This window comes from Aythya ferina (assembly GCF_964211825.1).
Source record: "Aythya ferina genome assembly, chromosome: 4".
Taxonomy (NCBI): domain Eukaryota; kingdom Metazoa; phylum Chordata; class Aves; order Anseriformes; family Anatidae; genus Aythya; species Aythya ferina.
In genome coordinates, this window is record NC_140300.1 from 6,138,705 (window position 1) to 6,156,937 (window position 18,233).

An 18,233-nucleotide genomic window follows, 5' to 3' on the forward strand; every position below is an offset into this window, starting at 1 on the left:
GATAAGCAGAGGAAAATAATGTAAGTACTTCACCTCCTCCCATGATTAATGATGAAGGTGTAAAGACACGTACTAAAAGGTGAAAGTACACATGGTCAGACTACTACAGTGCTGGTCAGCTAACTAGAAACATGGATTTGGGGGAAGCTTAACAGCTTAATTTCCTCAGCATGTCTTGAAATACAGTGCTGAAGAATGAGCGATAACAGCTGACTAGAAGCTTTGTTATTCACTAGCACCCAAATTGATGTCATTTAATTGTTGCTCTAATAGATAAGTAGATTGGTTACTGCTCCTGCTCAATCCAGTTGTTGGGTGAACAGATAAAAGCCTGCGTGATCTCATATCTGTGGCTTGGCCACGTTACCTCAGCTCATCTCACACAGATCAGCTTTGCAAACAAGCAGAACTCGTTTCTGCGCTTTTTTTTCCATACTACTCTCTTCACCATAAGTTAAAGTGAAATAATTTGCCTTACGTTGGTTAATGCCTTCTCCCCGTGTAAAGTTAAAGGAAGCATGTATTTGGGCACAAAGTACATTGCAGTGCTCCACAGAGTTTATTTACTTAGTGAAAAATCCCATAAGGAATGCTAAATTCTCTCTTTTCCGTTGCCATACGTGCTCTACAGTGGAGGGTAACTTGCTTTTCTTTCACTAACGATGAGTTAGTAGGATTTAGATTTGCCATCACAACTGTAGAAACGGGGAATTGCGAGAGGACTATTAGGATTGACTGTTAAGTTTTGATTGACCATTAATTTATCATTTAATTATTAAATTGGATGTAAAGTAATGCCCAGGGATTGGGACTGGATGTTGTTATTTATTTTTTTTCAGATTAAATGTAAATGTAAACAGCTGTTCATAGATAGAGTGATGCAGTAGCAACCTTTCAAAAGTAGCCACGAGCAAACATTAGACATGAGAAGTGTGGTTAGTAGTTATGTGCAGATTTGATTTTTATTTGGAAAAAAAAAAGGCCTTTCCCTACAGGTGTTACTACCTTGTCAGCTATTAATTGAAAGGGTTCAGGATAACATTTTTTAATCAAAGAATGCAAATCAGTATTACCTTGAGGCATACAGTTGGATCAAATCTCGTCCAGCACCAACACAGCAGGAACGTTGTGGTGGTATTGCTACCCATGTATGCAACAAGCTGGGAAAGCTGAGGCAAGTTATTCTGTGAACTGTGACCAACATTATTTAATGAAGAAAATTATTCTTTGTTAATTAGCTTCACTTCCAGTAGCCTCACAACAGGCTGAGAGCAAGTCATGTTACTCATATTCTGCTTCTTAGCAATGTCCAGGCTCTTTCACTGCTGAAATAATTTAATGTGGAGCCGGTGAAGGCCAGCCAGCCGTTGCTTCATTGCCTGCCAGTGCTGGAGAGGCTCTTAAGGTGTGTTACAAAGTGCTTCCTCCTGTCTCTTGTAAACAGCACTCTCTTGTGACCGAGTTTCTTTCCTTGGCAAAAAAGTTACACCTTTCCCTTGGACAGGAATTTTCTGCAACTCAGGCTCCTGGGAAGTGTAGCAAGGCTTTAGGTCAGTGAATGCTGGCGTACTTGATTGAAATGTTACTAATCTTGATGGAGCCTGCTACATACTTTCGTAGGACTGCTTGGACAAAATTTGTAGGGCTAAATTTGTTTTTTTGAAAGCTACATCTGTCTTCTGTTGGAAGTATTCGGGATGCTTTTGACCTTGGTAATTTGATGTAACTTTTGATAAAGCAGTAAACACAGAGAGACAATGGTTGTTGTGAATAACAAGTATGTGCAATTTGGAGAAGAACTTTGCTTGGTTTTGAATGTATGTTCACTAAAAAGAGAAGTCATCATCGTGGGTATGTTGTTCATACTTTAACCTTACCTGATGCACTGGAAATCCTTCTGCTCCCCACAGAGGATGCTGAGTTCTTGACTCTAACTCTTTCATCCAGCCACTTACCAGCTGTCCTTTGAACTGGAGCAGTGGGTGTTTGGTAGAGCGTTAGCTCTTTTACCTACTAGTGTAATAGCTCCGATTCCAGGGGGAAAATACAGGATCTTCTAATGCCAAGGGTCAGCTGAGAAATAGCTTTCTTGGAAATTCTGCATGTGGTACTGCTACCACACTAACAAAATAATGCTGTTAGCTTCAGTATCACTTAAAAAATGGGGAGAGAAAGGGGAATATAATGATCCCAGCTACTGGTGAATGTAGAAGAACTGGGAATATTTAAAACTGTAGATTTCTAAATGTGACCTAGTTGCTATAGCACAGAACTGGGAACCAGATCTGGAATCTAACACTCAGTTTATTATTAGGCAGATAATTTAATGCACTTCATTCCTCTCTGAGATGGGGATGACAATAATCATCTGAATCTATAATTCTTATGAATCGCTTTGTGTTGTGCACCTGAAAGATAATGAGCTACTAATTAAACATTATTTAATCCTCAAATTTCCTTTTAAACTTTAATAAGTGTTTACATTCCCTAATGGCAGGGAGGAAAAAAAAAAAAAGCATGATTGTGAAGCAGCTGCTAAGAATTTTTCCCCCAAGATGTTTAATATTAAATGGGGATTGAGTCATCCGTTTCAGATAAAGGGAGGATGCGAGAAATAATACATAAGCAAGAGGAGAGATGGAGTCAAAGCAACAAAGAAGCTGGAACCCCTGTCCCTTTGAAGGAGCTTCCACCTTCCCCTGCTCTCAGCCCAGCTCGGCAGCTGAGGTGCAGCTGGGAATTTTGGGGAGTTTTTCGGTCTCACCTCTCCTGCCGTGTGCTGTGGCCAGGCAGAGGGGAGCCCTGGCCAGTTTTAGGGGCCAGCAGCTGGTTTCCAACCTGAAGCCTGCAGCACAGCGGGGTGTCGGTGCTGGAGCTGGTGATTCTGATGTGCTTGGCTGTATTTATCGCTGTGAAACTTGCAGCAATTTCCTGCTCCTCGCTGTGAAGCTCCCCGCATCAATTGCACGTCAGTAAAACTAACAGATTCCTCAATCAGCTCTCTTCACAGTTGTCAAAGACTAATGCCTGTTCTCCCAGCGCTAGAGGTTTTTTTTGCCTGAAGTTAAAACAACAGATTCAAAGCAAAATCCTGGCTCCAGGGAAACCAGGAATTTCATCTGTGTTTTTTTAAGAGACTCTGTTAGTCCCGTCTTCTCCTGAAAGGAAGATCGTAAACTGTCTTGTCCCTTATCTCTTCTAAAAAGCTCTTCTAAAAATCTCTTCTAAGAACTCAGAATTGAACTTTTGTTGCTTCCTGATATCTAATGCCCTTACTAGCGTGATTACTAAACTGCAGTTCTCAAAAAATCAAACAAACAAAAACACACAAAAAAACACCAAATATACAATATACAATACAATATACAAATATACACCAAACAAAAACCACCAACAACAAACACAAACCAAAACACCTACATAAACAACCTTTCCCAGTTCCCTTTGCAGAGCACTTTGTGCTGTAGCATAGGCTTCTGGTGCTGCTTCTAACTCTTATTTCCTACGCACAAATCATCACGGATTAAAATTTACAGTTGTAGTTTTCTAATGAGTGTATTAGAGGCAGCTCCAAGTCACTCCCAGCTCCCTGTTGTCCAGCAGACCTGGACACACAAACAATAAGGTGTGGCTTAAAACCCGTGTATCTGCCTCGGGACAGCTGGGGGCTGATCGTGGGTTTGTCTCAGAAACGAGCAGGAAAATATTTTAGGTGACTGGAGATGGCTGATAAAGCTGAAGGGGATTTTATAAAAGCAACGTTGGAAAAACGCAACTCAGCAGATCGCTGAGGACTCTGAATTTTGGAGGTGCTGGTTTCCCTGCCTCCCACCACGGAGCTGATGAGCGTTGTGCCTCCGGTTGCAGCAGCCGTCGGGTGTCTCACTGCGTGCCACATGTAGGGCACAAGCTGCCAATACAAAACACTGCACATGGAACCAACTTCACCTGCCAGCAGGCATCTAGTTGTCTGGGCACACTCCGTAGGGAGAGAAGGGAAGCGTCTCCAGCAGGAGATTCATACTGAACTAGGTGTCTGGAATAAGTGGGACAAATCACCCCCTAGAGGTGTCTTATCTTCCCCAGCTTCTGCAGAGCTCTGATTACTGACTCACCCTCCACCCTTTCGTTTAGGGTAAATGCTGAGCTAGACACTAACCTAAGGTGGGATGGAGTCGGTGCTGCTCTTAGGTTCAGACATTGTTGCCTGAGCTAGGTAGGCACTGAATTCATTTTCTTTGTCACGGAAAGCTTCTGTGAATGAATGTCAGTGGGAGATGCTGACGAGCTGATGAGCAGTACGATGTATTTTCAGGGTTCACAGGTTTCCCGTGGGACAAATGACCTTATGAATACTGGAAGAATAAAGACAGGAGCCACAAGAATTGGTTGTGGCCATAAAAGATCTTTTAAAGAGAGAAAAAGAGAAAGAATTACTCTTAAAGTTCATTCTTTTATCAGAATATTTCAAACCACATCTATTGTTTGCACACAGAGTGCAAAATAGTAATTTATGCTCACAGGCTATAAAAGATACCAAATAATTTAATCCCATGTAAGAACTCTGAGCACTTACATTCCCTAGCACAGCGTTTGTTAGCCGTGCTGCAGTGTGGAGGAAGGAACCTTTTTTAGGTTGACCATCTGAATCCGAATGTTTTCTCCCCAAATTTATCTTCTGTGGACTTTCAAAGTTAACAAAAAGTGCGTAGGGAAAATGGAAGCTTAACTAGCAATGGAAATGTTGATTTGTAAGCACGCAGTTAGCGTAAGAAACCAGGATGTGCTGAGACTGCCAGGACTTCGTGAGCAGGCCGTGACATCTGATGGCTTGCAGTGCTCGAGCGTGCGACAGGGATGTTGCTCCACCTTCACCCTGGGACCGGCGTTGTGACCAAACCTCTGCACTTTCATTTTCCTCTCTGGCATTAGCAAATATTTACCCACTTTTAGAAAGCACCTTCCCTTCTTGAGAAATGTCCTGAATGAAAGCAGGGTGACATTACTGCCAGCAGGTAATCCTGTTAATCTAACACACGCCCTGTGGGTATATTAATTATGCTCAATACCACTTGATCACCGTGGTTAGATGCACAAAGGCTATTAGAGGGATTAACTCCTCATGTCTGCAGCTGCCCACCCTGCGTGTTTACTCTAGCCCCAAACCAAGGACTGAAGTCCTCCTCCTCGCAGCGCGTAGGAGGAACACCCTTGACTTCTGCAGGACCAGTTTTCCAGCCAGAAAAGCGATGCCTTGCCCCAGTTGCCAGCAAGAGGTTTGTCACACAAAGGGTTGCCGAGCGCTGCCACGCTGCTGCCACCAGGGGAGACGACTTCAGTGCAAACTTCTGCTCTCCTCCTGCCCTACCAGTTCTGCAGAGGTGTTGTCAGGTTAAAGCTGTCTCACGCTGCTCTCTGCAGCTCACAAAGCCACGTCTAGGCTGCTTTATAAAATCGTAGCCGGAGACAAAGCTCTCTGCAGCGTGCTGTAGCTTCAAAGCTGGCCCTGCTTTGAACTAGAGCTCGGAGCAGATGACCTCCAGAGGCTACTTGCAACCTGAATTATTCAGATATTCTACAAAGTCAGGTGTAGCCTCAGCGGCGTGGAGCTTGGCATAAATTGAAAATCACCCCCTGGATACCGAGGACGTACTCGTGTAGCTGTGTCGGAGAAAGCTCCGTGTTGCTACAGCAACACCTTTATCAGTGCCCCAACTGCTTTCAGGGTAGTGCTGGGAGGACGGTGTGATTCGCTGGCATGTTTCTTGGGGAGTGGAGGTGGATTTTCACAGTCCTGCCGTTGGCAGTGAGAGATTCATTGGCTTTCTTTTGTCCATTGCATTCCATTTTGGTGGTGCTTGGGAGAATCTCCTAGCTGAAACAGACAGCAGAAGATGGCTGAAACGGGGTCTGAGGGAGAAGAGAGTACAGAAAACACCACCACCTGCGTGCACGGCAATTAAAGGGTCTCTTATTGGAGCTGGGAGGGAGAGTCTGTGCTCACATGTGCTTCTTGTAGCAGCCCAAGAGGTTACATCTTGTAGTGTTGCAGCTGGAGCATGGCTGGAAACTGATAAGAAAAATGGATTTCCGGAACTAAGCCTCTTATTTTGGTTTTGTGGTAGTTCGTGGTACCAAAGCAGAAACTTTTAGGAGCCCCGGATTCCATTTCCAGCTGTAGCCTTTTGCTGAGCAGTCGGACTGGAGGCCAATTTGTGTGGGAAAACTGCTGTTGCTTTCCTTGGGCAGCCACACGTCGCTCAGAGATGTGTTCAAACATTATCACATCTCAGTACCAAAGGCTGGGAGTGCTCAGCGTGCTATTCCCGCTTGCTCTGACCTTTGTTGTAAGCAGGTACAAGTCCAGAAGCCATTAATTGGTCCCATTAATAGTGGCATTAAAGCGACTTGTTACAAGTCTTCAAAATGGAGAAACATTTGTAGGGACTGGGTCCTCTATAAATATCCAATGGAAGATAACTTGGATGCTCTTATCCCAGTAGGTGCATTTGCCCTTTGTTTTCTGAAGCCTTTACATTGTTTGTTTGGATCCTGCTTTTGTTCCTTTTTAGTTTTGGAGCTCAGCCTTGTAATCCCAGGGAAGGCTATTAATTCTTGTTTGTTCTGCCACGTAATGGCAGAGAAGCAGGATGATACTGCAAGTTTTCTTATCCCCTGACTGCGGGGAAAAAAAAAAAAAAAAAAAGAAGTTATATAATACATCCATATAAAGAAACTTATTTTCTCTGGCATCATTTTACTGTTTCTGTGATTAAATAGAGCTGCCTCTAGCTGCTTTGAGGGTGCTGCGATTTCATACTCATGATTACATTAATGGTACAAGAGTCAGTGTCTTTAACGTGCCCCGTGCTCTGACACTCACCGTTTCTCTTTGCACTTGTAGCTGAGGAGAAAGCAGGCCTGAGGCTTTGCACACCTCCAGAGGAACAAAACGAGGTGCCCATGGAGGAGGCATTGGCTTACAGGAAGAGAAAGCGTCTGTGCTAGGAGGATGGGAAAAGCCCTGGAGAAATTAGAGCTCTCCCAGCGAGGTTGCTGCTCACCTGCAGGCACTCCTGAGGAGCTCCCGGGGGGAGCACCTCGGGCAGATGTGCCCGCACACCTACCTCCCTTCTGCCTCCCCAGGGGCTCTTTGCACAAAATTGAAATCTGGAGTCCTGGTTTGTGCTGGGATTTACATTGACTGAGGGTCAGCAGCAGCTCTTTATTAAAACTCCCAGTGAAGTAGCACACCGTTACTGAAGCTTGATTTTACAAACCCCAGCAGCCTGGTAATTGCTGGGTAATTTCACCTGTACGCAGGGTACCTCTGAGCAGAGCACTGCCTGCGATATCACACGGCTTGGTTAAAGGCCATCAGCAAGGGCTGGCGAAGAACCCCGCTTTGCTTTCCTCTGTCACTGCCTTCAATTTTGTTATTACATCAGTCTGTGAAGACAGCCTGTCTCTAGAAACTGCTAAGACCAGGCTGCAGCAGTCCTTTAGCTGCCCCCTGGCATAACTAGGGCTGTCCGTAGCCTCCCTCACATTCCTTTGTTTCCTTGGAGGAAACCTTGTCTCTTTTGCCCATGAGAGGGGCCCCTTCACTCCTTATTTACAGCTCCTGGTTATCTTTAGCATTCCCATCTGCATGGCGCCTGGGTGAAAGCTCAAGGCCGTGCACTGACCATATTTCACTCGACATCCCTCTTTAACGAATCTCATGCTCACACTCGTGCTTAATTTCCTTCCTCCTGCCTCTCCGTGTCTGCTTTAAGGGCAGGAGCGTGGCTGAGTCATCCTCTGGTACATTCACTCTTCTCTTGTAGTCATTGTTAAACACTGCACAGGAACAAAATTCAAAAATCCCATCCTTCCAGTGTGAGAATCTAAGAATTGATATTCTGGATCAGTCCAAAGCTCCGTATGTCTTGGTATCTTCTCTGTAGCTGATATTTAAGACTCTGGAAAGCACACACCTGCAAATTTAGAGAGTAACCTTCCCCTGGTCTTGACTCAGGATGCATCAGTCACAGCAATTCGCCCTTTCCTTTTTCAGAATGATCAAATGTCCTGTTTTAAAACAAAATAAGCTTTGTCTTGCTGCTGCTTTCCAGCCTTGGGAGTATATCTTATTATTAGAAGTCACTACTGCAGTTCTCCTTTTAGCAGTTTCCTTTCCTAGCAGGATGAACATCTCTGCCACACACAGCTTCTCACTCCAGCAGCCATGCAGACCTTTTGTGTTCAAGAAGAAGAAAAGCCTCAAGAGGAAGATGCTCAGGATCTGAACCTGCTACGGGGAAATCACAGGTTGACATTCCCCAAGCATCCAAGCAAGGTATCTGAGCAGCTCGTCCTCCTCTGTTTGTAGGCTTTGTCAAATCTGCATGTCCTTGTTTGGCAGGGACAGGGGGAGCTTCATAAAAATAAGGGAGGTGTGTGTCATCCCTCAGAGGAGGCGGTTTCTCTTCTTTCCTGCTAAAGCAGGAGGCTCTACACTTTGATCAGAAAACCTGGTGGTTGTACATCACTGGGCTGAGGCAGAGAGATGGCAGTAGGTAAGAAGGGACAAAGAGGCTAATGTGATTGTCGGAGGGACTCTAATTACAGTGGTAGCTTATTAGGGTCTTTATTGGAATTCCAGGCAGAAGGAATGTGTTCCTGTCCTTTTCTCATTGATTTACAAAATGCCATAATCCAAGAATTTTCTTCATCCTGAAATGGCCAAATGGAAAACATGCTAAATTGGGATCATTTTCCACAGAGCTGGAGGGCCTGCAGACGCCTCACAGTCACTAATGAATTAATCTGAGACACATGGATATGTTCCAAGGGAAAGAAATCCTGTAAGTAACATGTCAGCTACAAGAGAGGGCATGGGAAACAAAGAGCAGACTTCTCAGAAACTTCTGATGCACAACGTGTGGCGTTCAGAGCTTAATACTTGGTGATACCGAGCACCACTCACTGATCTTCCTGCAGTAGAGTTTCAGATGAGAATATCTGGGGCCAAGCTGTCTCATTTCGGTTACCCGAAGTGAAATGATAATTCAAGCGTGCTGGTCTCCACGTTGTCCCCAAGCTCTTGTAGTGAGTCACTGCGAGTGCAGAGCGGTTCTTAGCAGTTGCAGTTCCCAGCTCAGATGCCAGACCACGTCGCTTTTCAGTCAAACAGGCATTTCTTAATCTCTCTTTGCTAATGGCCATGGCTCTAAAGCAAGTAATTCAATAAGAAGGCTGGAAATGGCAGCCAGGAAATGCTGACTGGCTCTTCATGCTTTAACAGTGCTCCCCGCAGAGCATTATTAACCTTTCATACCTAGTCATATCTGTTGGTGTGGAGCTGTAGTTTTAGACACAGGCATTTTTTTCGTTGTACTGAGGACCTGCATTCTTCTTGGATTTTGCTCTAAATGTCCTCATTGTCTTTTTAGGTTATTTTTTTCCTTTTGCAAGTGGAATTCAGGAGGTAAATTAAAGAGATCACCGAGAAGAAAACATCTCCCTTCCAAAAGGCTGGCTAAATGTATCTATACACGTGTGTATGTATATATTTATCACCTGTACATATGTTTCTGTGTATATGCATCCATATGTACGTACCCACAAACATATCCACACGATCTCTGATGGGTTGCAGAACATCTATTTCCTGATCAAACTGTCCTCTCCTGGTACTTTTTAGGTACCATAGCCATCCTGTACAGGATAAGTATGCACGGGTGGTACATGTCTATTTTATTTATATTTGTGTTCATTTTGTTTATTATTTTATTTTCTTCACATGAACCTCAGCACCTAAACACCACCACAGGTTTCCTGTCTGGTATTTTTCTCTGTGCCTCGGGACGTTTCCTAACTAGGTCGTCTGCTCATCTCAAGCTATTCTGAAATGTCTCCAGAATTGTCTAATCTCGTGTAGGTTCGACCTCTTGAAGGATTCTTTGTCCCCCTCTCTGCACTGGCAATTTCCTGACCTTTTCTGGATCTGGTAACCAGCTGCGAGCCCTGCACATATCTGTTAGTCCCTCTTCTCGTCATGGCTTGGTGGTTGTGTGAGGCTGACATCCCCTCTCCTTGGGGCCAAAGAGGAATGAGTCTGATTCTCGTCGTGCTTTTGGGGGTCTGGCTTTTCCATGGAGGCAGTGAACTCCTCGAGAAAAACAGTTTCTGCTAAGAGGAGGCTGCAGAGTGTTTAGGGCTGGGCTGGTGGCTCTCCCACCCCTAACAAAGCTGTTTTATTTTGTTATTGTGTTTGGCCAGCAGAGCTGAAATCATCCACTGGTGCAATCTGCTGAAGATTTTTTACTGCCTGACCTTCTTCCACTTCTAAAGCAGTTCCAAAATGTTCCATTAAGCATCAAGTGGCATCACCACGCAGTTGGCTGAGGAAATTAATTCCTATCTACCCCTGCAGCTTTAACTCTTCTTGTGTCTCTTCATTATGTCTTTACAGACTGTGTCAGGCAGCGTAATAGCAAAGGAATCCTCTTTGCAGGCTGCTTGGAATATCACACGTGTAGTCATGGGGCTGTGACTTATCCTAGGACAGAGCCCGTGAAGAGAAGGTAGGGGGCATTGTCACCCTTCCACTGGTGACTCGGCAGAGTTTAATTTCTCCCCTTCTCCCTCTGTTTACCAAACAGCCCTTGAAGCAAAGCCCTGTGCATTCCCATGGGCAGGCTCCTTAGGTTTTCCATCACCAGACCTACTTTGTTACCCCTCTCTTCATTTTTTTGAGGCCTGAGATCAGTCAGCAACCATCAGGTAGTGGTGGTGGCAGCTGCTACAAGGCAGCAGCACAGAAGGGGTCTGTGTCCCGCTTACCCTCATTACACAACCATTTGTGCACAGAGATCTGTGCCATCTACTTGATATCGTCATGTCATTAGCTGTCATAACGTGCTGGAGCGTCTGCCAACTGCCAGTCTAAAATCCCACGCTAAACAATCCCGATACATAAAAAACCTTCAGTAACAGGTTTCTGAGAATCTCTTTGGCTACGATATAGCAGCGAGACAGCTACAGGGTGATTCACAGCCTTAGGCTTTGGGCTAGGTGGCCTGATGGCTTCTTCTGGAGAGAAGCAGCTCTTCCAGAGAGCAGTTTTGTCGGAGAGGATGTCTAATTGACACTCGCTCGTAGCAACAGCCCACCCGGCGGCAGGGATGTTTGGTGGTGGCCCCAAACCCCAACTGTGGTTCCCAGCTTGTCCATAACCAGCAAATTCTGCTGTTTGGCCTGGAAATGCTGCTTCGGCGAGGAGGTGGCAGCCTGTTGCGGGGCCCAGCGTGGGGTGGAAGTTCCCTCTGGTGGAGGAACGGACCCACTACAGAGGTTGGGGCCTCGTGGCGCTGCAGGTGCTTGGCTTTTTGAGGTTCCACCTGGGAGATCGCTTCTGGAGGTGCCAAACTTCACATGTGCTGCAGCTTTAGCTTTTATTAAACTATGGCTTTTGTGGGAATCGGGTCGAGAGAGCCTATGTGGGACGTGACGGGAGCCTCGTTAGGGAGGACTTTGAAGAGGAAAGGCGTTGGGTAAGGGCTGGGTGCTGCGAGGTGAGCTTCCCCTGGCGGAGATGGACAGGAGGATGGCTGGGGCTGGTGAGATCTGCGATCGGCTCCTTGCTCTGCTGCCTCCCCTTTGAAATACCGAGCGCCACCCCAGTTCCTCGCAGTTTATTCACGGCGCAGGGATTTCAGTCGCTTTCTGCTGCGCCGTCCCAGGCTGCTGGGTCCCTGGCCTCGACGCCTGCCTATAAAACACCCCGTAAATTTCCACGGGAGGGCCGTGTCTTTCCAATAGGGGAAAAAAATCAAAGCGGAGGAGGATGATTTCTGCCAGCCTGGTTGCATTTGAAGCAACGTGCTGACACGGGGAAGGACAGCGGGGCCCAAACGAAACCCAGGGAGGGACAACACTTCAGGATGAGCCACCCTCTGCTGGGCTGCGTGTTGCTGGTGGACAGGCTGGGAGAGCTTGGGGAAGGGAGGCTCAGGGGGTCCCATTCGTGTCCCTAAACCCCCGAGGGGAGGCTGCATGGGGCAGGGGCCAGGCCGAGAGGCGCTGGGCACAGCCTGGAGCCCAGGAGCTCCCCCTGAGCCCCAGGCAGGGGCTGCCCAGAGCCTGGGGGGCTCCTGCTGGGGGGGCTCCAGGAGCCGCTTGGACTTGGGGCTGTGCCCCCAGCTCGGGCTGCCCTTACTGGACCAAATCCTAAATCCCCAAATCCCAAATCCCTCAAAAATCCCCCAATCACAGCCCCCCGCACCCCAACCTCCCCCATCCCACCGGGGGCTCCAAACACCAGGGAGGCGAGAGCGGCGCTGGGAGGGGGGTACGGGTACGGGCTCGGGCTCGGGCTCGGGCTCGGGCTCGGGCTCCGGCTCCTCCTTCCTCCACCTCCTTCCTCCTCCTCCTCCTCCTCCCGGAGCCCCGGGGCCCTCCCCAATCCCCTCGGCCGGGCCCCAGTGAGGCTGCGCTGCGGCTGCGGGGCCGGATGGCCGAGCCCGCCCGCCCCGCTCCCCTCACTCGGGCGGCGGCCGGCGACGGGCGAGGAGCCGGGGCCGAGCCGGGAGAAGCAGAGCCATGGTGTCATGGATCATCTCCAGGCTAGTGGTGTGAGTAACGGGGAGGGGAAAACCCGGGGGGGGCACAAGCTTGGGGACACGGCGGAGGGGGCGAGCGACGGCCCCTTGGGGTCGCAGAGGTAGGGAATGGGGGAGGCAGCAGCTTGTGGGCACCTTTGTTGGTGCTTTCCTTCCCTCCTCCCTTCTTTCCTTCCTTCCATCCTTCCCTTTTTCCTTCCATCCTTCCTCTTTTCCTCAAATCCTTTCCCTTTCCTTCCATCCTTTCCTTTTTCCTCCCATCCTTCCCCTTCTCTTCCATCCTTCCCCTTCTCTTCCATCCTTCCCCTTCTCTTTTTTTCCTCCCTTCCCTCCCGCAGTGTCCCCCCCCCAGCCGCAGCCGAGGAGCGTGAGGCTCCCTGCACCTGTCCCCCAGCATCTCCCTGGCCGCTGTATGGGAAGAGAAAATATCCCTGGAAATCCTTCCCAGCAAACCAGAGGGGGGGGGAAAAAACACAACAACGAGCTCGGGGTGTGCCATTCATTCAGCTGCCTGAGAGATTCGGGGAGAAAAAAGGCATTTTCCGTGCTGCCAGCGAAAAGAGCGAGAGGTCTGTGCGCAAGGTGGGGCAGCGGGGTGGCCGAGCTGTCACACACACACACGCTGCCTTCTGCAAACGTGGCTGGGGCACGCAGTCATGGCCATCTCTTGCCCCTTTTTCTCCTTCTGCTAGCACCAGCCCAGCACATGCCGTGCTCGGAAGGCACTGCGGAGGATCAGCGAGGGGCTGCCACTTTCCTTTGTCTGGCAGAGACGTGCCGGGAGCTTGCACCAGCAGCACAGCCCCAGGGAGGCGTTTGCAAGGTCTCCTTTTTTTGCCCTACAACATGAAGCATCAAAAGAAAAAATCGGCTTGGTTTTAGCTCTTTCCATATCGCCGAGATGTTGGGTGGCTGTTGGGTGTGAAAGGTTTGGGGCTTTCTAGAGGTGAATTTAGCCCTCGGGGGTTTATGGTCTGGATTCAGCTGCAGCTGTTGCTGGCTCGTTTGGGGTTTGCACTTCATTCTGAGAAAGCATCTGAAATATTTCAATGGTTTAACGTGAGCAGAGTACCTGCAGGTATCTCTGCTGATAGCAACACAAGGTGTAGCGTGCGTTGCCCGTGGCTGCTTTCCTTTCCTCCCTACGAGGCTGATTCCCTCTTTGCAAATAGCTGTCATCATGCATCCAAGTAACCCTCAGGAACAAGGAGTGTCTAAAGAGAGACAATAATTGACCCTGCCGTAGCGCACACGCACTCAGGTGATTTCATCTAAGGCACACGGACGGGGTAAAAATCAGATGGGGCAGGGCGAAGAGCAGTTGACATCTGCATGCAGGTAATTAGCTGAGCACACAAACCCTCCCCAGCTCCTCAGCTGCATCCGAGCAGCATGTCACAGCCTGACAGAGCTGTGCAGAGGGCGGTGCCGATTGTTTGTTACACCTGAATGTCAATGGCAAATAATAATTCAGAAATGCGATTTAAATATTGGGCATTTGGTGGTCGCAGTCATAATTTAAAAGGGAATCTTGTGCAAGCCAGGCTTGCTCAGCGCTTCCTTTGCACCACCACTTTGGCTATACCCAGCCTTGGGGGATGTTTTGCACCAGGAGGTGCTGGTTTGTTGTGATCCCAGCAGGAAACTCAGATGCTGTGTTGCTTAAAATGCCACTTTTGGGTGGTAATATTATTAAAAAATGAGGAGAGTGTAGGTAATCTGATGTCCCCTCAGTGCAGGTGGCTGTGTGATGCGAAACAGCCCTCTGGGCTGGGCAGATCTGTATGGGTGGAGGTTACCTGGCAGTTTGGTCTTCTGAGCCCTTATGGGATTCCTTTAGAGGGGAAAATACAATGGTTTTATTATTATTATTATATTATTATTATTAAATTCATCATTTATACTGCCAATACGTTGTCAAATGCAAGGGCTGCTCACAGGAGAACCTGTTGCTGCGCCTTTTGGTGACCACAAGGACAGGCGGTGGCCACTGCGAGCTCCCCACGGGCTCCTCCTTGCAGGTCGCCAGCCCAGTGCCTCCCACAGCCCGGGGAGTGGGGACAGCACGAGATGGCTCGGAAAGCCGTGCTGTGTGCACCTCAGCACAGGCCTGCACCTGGGTTAGCAGTTTTGAGGCCACAGACTCCTCTCTGTATGCTCCTTTCGGCTGAGGATCGCTACAAAGATGTCATTTACCCAATCTGATTTCGAATTGCCAGCTCATCCACCACCGCAGCTAGCCGGGCTCTGTGCGAATGCCACCTGGTTAGGCTTTTTTTGTTCCTGCCCATGCCTATTCAGCTGATGTTTTCCTCCAATCTCGTTAGCTGATGAGGATTATGAGGGAAGGTGGCGCGGCGTGGTTTAGTCACGCTGTGAATCCTGCTGTCTGCTCTCAGGGCTTGCGCTGATCTCCGTGGGGATTTGCTGATATGACTCAGGAACCAACCTCAGCTCTGGCTCCTGAGTGCTTTGTCACTTCCATTATCCCCGTCGTTTATCTGCGTCATTTATTTATTATCATTTTTAAGTAGCAGGTCTGTGTTTCAGTGCCCTTTTACATGTGGGCCTTGGATATATTTCACTTAGCAGGCTGCTGTGCTGGTTTGAGCATCAGCACACCCACAATTTGATCGTTGCTGTCTCAATCCTGGCGATCTCTGCTTGCAAAATGGTGCTGAAGGAGAGGAGGGCTCCTCGCCGCCTCGGCGTGAAGGCAGGCAGTTGACTGCAAACCATCTCTGAGGTCGTTTGGTGCTTAGGTTTTACACTAATGCTGGTGGGGAGTGCGTGCTTGTTCCGTCCTCCAGCAGAACTGATGGCTGGTAGCCTCCAGAAGGGGAATGATAGACATTTTATAGACATTTTAGAGCACTGCTATGGCTGAAGACTTTATTATTGTCAGGATCTGCTCTGGGTACCATACAAATACCAAACAAAAACATAATCGTATCCCTGGACACCTTTTCCTTTGAAGACCTCATGTCTCAGCCTAGCTGCAGTCCAGGCGTTTGTGGTTTTTTTTTTTTTTTCAATGACTACAAAATCAGGATGGGCTTTTTCTCGTGGTGGCAGCTTACAGGTGGCTTTTACAAAGGGCTGTCTGGGATTCCTGTAAGTGCAGCAGTTGCATCTTGGAGTCGTTTGTTGCTTCGTCTCTCACAGTAACTGGAATGGGACAGCATTGGTACCCGGGGGTTAATTACAAATCCTTATTAATTTATCCTCTCTGAGTACATCTCCAGGGACATCCTGGCACACCTGTAGTTCGGCTTCCTCAGTTACACCTTTGGCTGTGGCCTGGAAGTATTTCAGAGTTAGAAGTGGCGTGTATCAATGAAGCCTGGGAATAACACGGCAGTTTTATTCTTGTCCAAGAACTGTGCAACTTGCTTCTTGTGCCCAGGCTGGTACAGAACATGGGTACAGCTTCGTGGGAGTTAGGTGCTTCGTGTGGCCTCTGGAGAGCCTTTTGGTCAGGAAAATGTGGCAGAGGAAGGAGGCATCAGCGAAATGAGGCAGGATCTGACAGGTCATCGATACGTGGTGGTGCTGTGTGGCTTCAGCCTTTGAACTCCTGCCGTGAAGAGCGCATTGCAAATGTATGTATGGTGAATTAGCACGCCTTAATTACGCTTTTTTTTTTTCCCCTGCGTGTTTTCTTTTAAAGAAAAATGTCAGCAGGGGCCTTTCTGGTCCCTTACGGTTTGCTGTGAAGTGGGGTGGCAGCCTCAGAGGTGCTCCCTGGGGAGTCCCAGTCCTATGGGGAAGTAACGGGGGTTTGGGGCTCTGTCAGAAGCAGCCCGGTGTCTGGCTGCCGCTGGAAATAGGGAGAACAAAACCACAGAATACACAAAGAATTCTTCGAGCTGACGAGGGAAATCTCCTCCCATCACAACTTCTCAGCTTTTCCTTCCTAAAACGTGGTGCTGTTTTAGGGTGGGTGAGATCGGCCACCCCCATCCTCAGCTGGTGTAACCCCCCCGCGCCTGAGGGAGCCGTGGATGGAACCCACACATCGGGAATGAATTTCCATCACGGAGAAACCCAGCAGATCCTGCCTCCTCCTGCTTTCATGCATAGGGGAGGCCCGAGGAGATTTATGAATGGAGGAACAAAGTGCTGGAACAGATCATACAGCAGCAGAAAATGGTAACCAGAGGCACACAGCCACAGGATCTGTGCTGCAAGCCCTCAGAAACAGATCCTGCAGCCCAACATCTCCATTCCCTCTGCACGACGAGCCCCCAGCCCTCGGGGGCAGAACCTGCTGGCCCCACAAGCTGACAGAGGAGCATCCAGCGCAGGTGCCACGTTTTTTTTTTTGCCCTTGGTGTGCTGCAGGGGGTAACGCTGCCGCCTGCTTCGTCAGCCGTGACCCAGATTTCCCTGCACGAGCGCAGATGTGCTGGAAATGCTCTGAGCCCCGGTGGGGAAGGTTGTCTTGTGTGCACGTGCATCCATCACAGATGTTACCGGTCCTGGTTTGGTGAGGCAGGATGTTTTACCTGCCTGGAAGTCGTGGCATGGAGCTGAGGGGCTTGACCTTTGCAGCTGTCCTAATACAGGCTTTTACCTTCACGGGACCTCTTCCATTCCACCGTGTTTAACTACTTCCAAGCGATAATTTAGCCTTGTCCCCTCTGTGTGGTTTTTACTGTTATTTTGCTTGTAAAGGCACCGGGGCACAGACAGATCGAGTGAAAAGCTGTAGCAACGGGTAGCATCTTTCCTCTGCGCTCCTCGAGCAAGAAATTAATGAAAGAGAATTGGGCGCAGGGTTTGTGGCTTGTTCTAAGGGTTGTGGGAGAGCAAAAATACAGACTTAAATAGATGCTACCTGAAGCAGTGAACCAAGGACTTAAATCTGCTGAATAATGATGTGTTTCCTTCCATATCGTCAGGCATCCCACTACCTAAAGCTGGTTCCTTAGTCCCAGCAAGGAGATTCGGGTGCTGGTTACTCCACCTGTGGTCTCCAGCTGGCTGGCAGCCCACGAAAGGGCTGCAGCTGGGAACCAGAACCCCTCCTGCAGGCAGTTGTTAGTTCTGTATAAACCGATTTAATCAGGTGTTAATATTTTTTTTACTATATTTTAAGTTAAAAGGTTTGTAATTACAACTACTGAGTTATGGTTTTATGAAGTGTTTTTGTAAAGTGTTCACATTTCAAGATTTTATGAATTCCAAGTGACTTTCATATCATTTATCCTTAAGCAGCAGTGTGATACGAGACGAGCTGCGTGTTCCTTTCAAAGGCTCAGCTGGTCCAGGGATTAAAAAGGTTGAGGAAAAAACTCTTCCATGCTCTTCTTGCAGTTAACGGAGGGAGACAGACAGCCCTAAGAAGCTTCCATTAGAGGTAATTTGCTGAGTAAAGAGCTGCTTGGCCAAAAGGAAATGCTCTGTACCGAGAAGATAAAGGAGGGTGTGTAATCACACCTCCTGCTTCCAGGCACCGAGCAGAGCATTCAACTCTCTGCTTTCAGCAGGCAGCGCTGGTAGCGTGGAAACTCTCAGGCTGGTCGAAAAGGTGGGTGAAGAGGAGAGCACTGCAGGAGTGGCGGCCAGCTTGGGTTGTTGTAGAGCCATCGTATGACACGGTTTCTTCTGTGCCCTCGTTGA

The 18,233-nt window shown here is 48.3% G+C and overlaps 1 protein-coding gene and 1 long non-coding RNA gene across 3 annotated transcripts in view; one reads left to right on the plus strand and one right to left on the minus strand.

Annotated features, from left to right (window-relative positions):
- Positions 1 to 4,452: 4,452 nt before the first annotated feature.
- Positions 4,453 to 7,648, minus strand: LOC311436146. The gene is made up of 3 exons (XR_014692617.1): positions 7,128 to 7,648; positions 6,884 to 6,999; positions 4,453 to 6,679 (listed from the first exon to the last, which is right to left on the minus strand). It is a non-coding gene; the product is annotated as an uncharacterized lncRNA (long non-coding RNA).
- Positions 7,649 to 11,394: 3,746 nt separating this feature from the next.
- REEP1 (receptor accessory protein 1) overlaps positions 11,395 to 18,233 on the plus strand; it is a 54,535-nt gene continuing 47,696 nt past the window's right edge. The window contains exon 1 of one of the 2 annotated variants that reach the window (XM_084518004.1): positions 11,395 to 11,540. In XM_084518004.1, the coding sequence (XP_084374130.1) occupies positions 11,452 to 11,540 (89 nt within the window). In that variant the 5' untranslated portion in view covers positions 11,395 to 11,451. Of the gene's footprint in view, positions 11,541 to 12,398; positions 12,621 to 18,233 lie in introns of those variants that run through there. The other variant, XM_084518005.1, reaches the window with a different exon arrangement.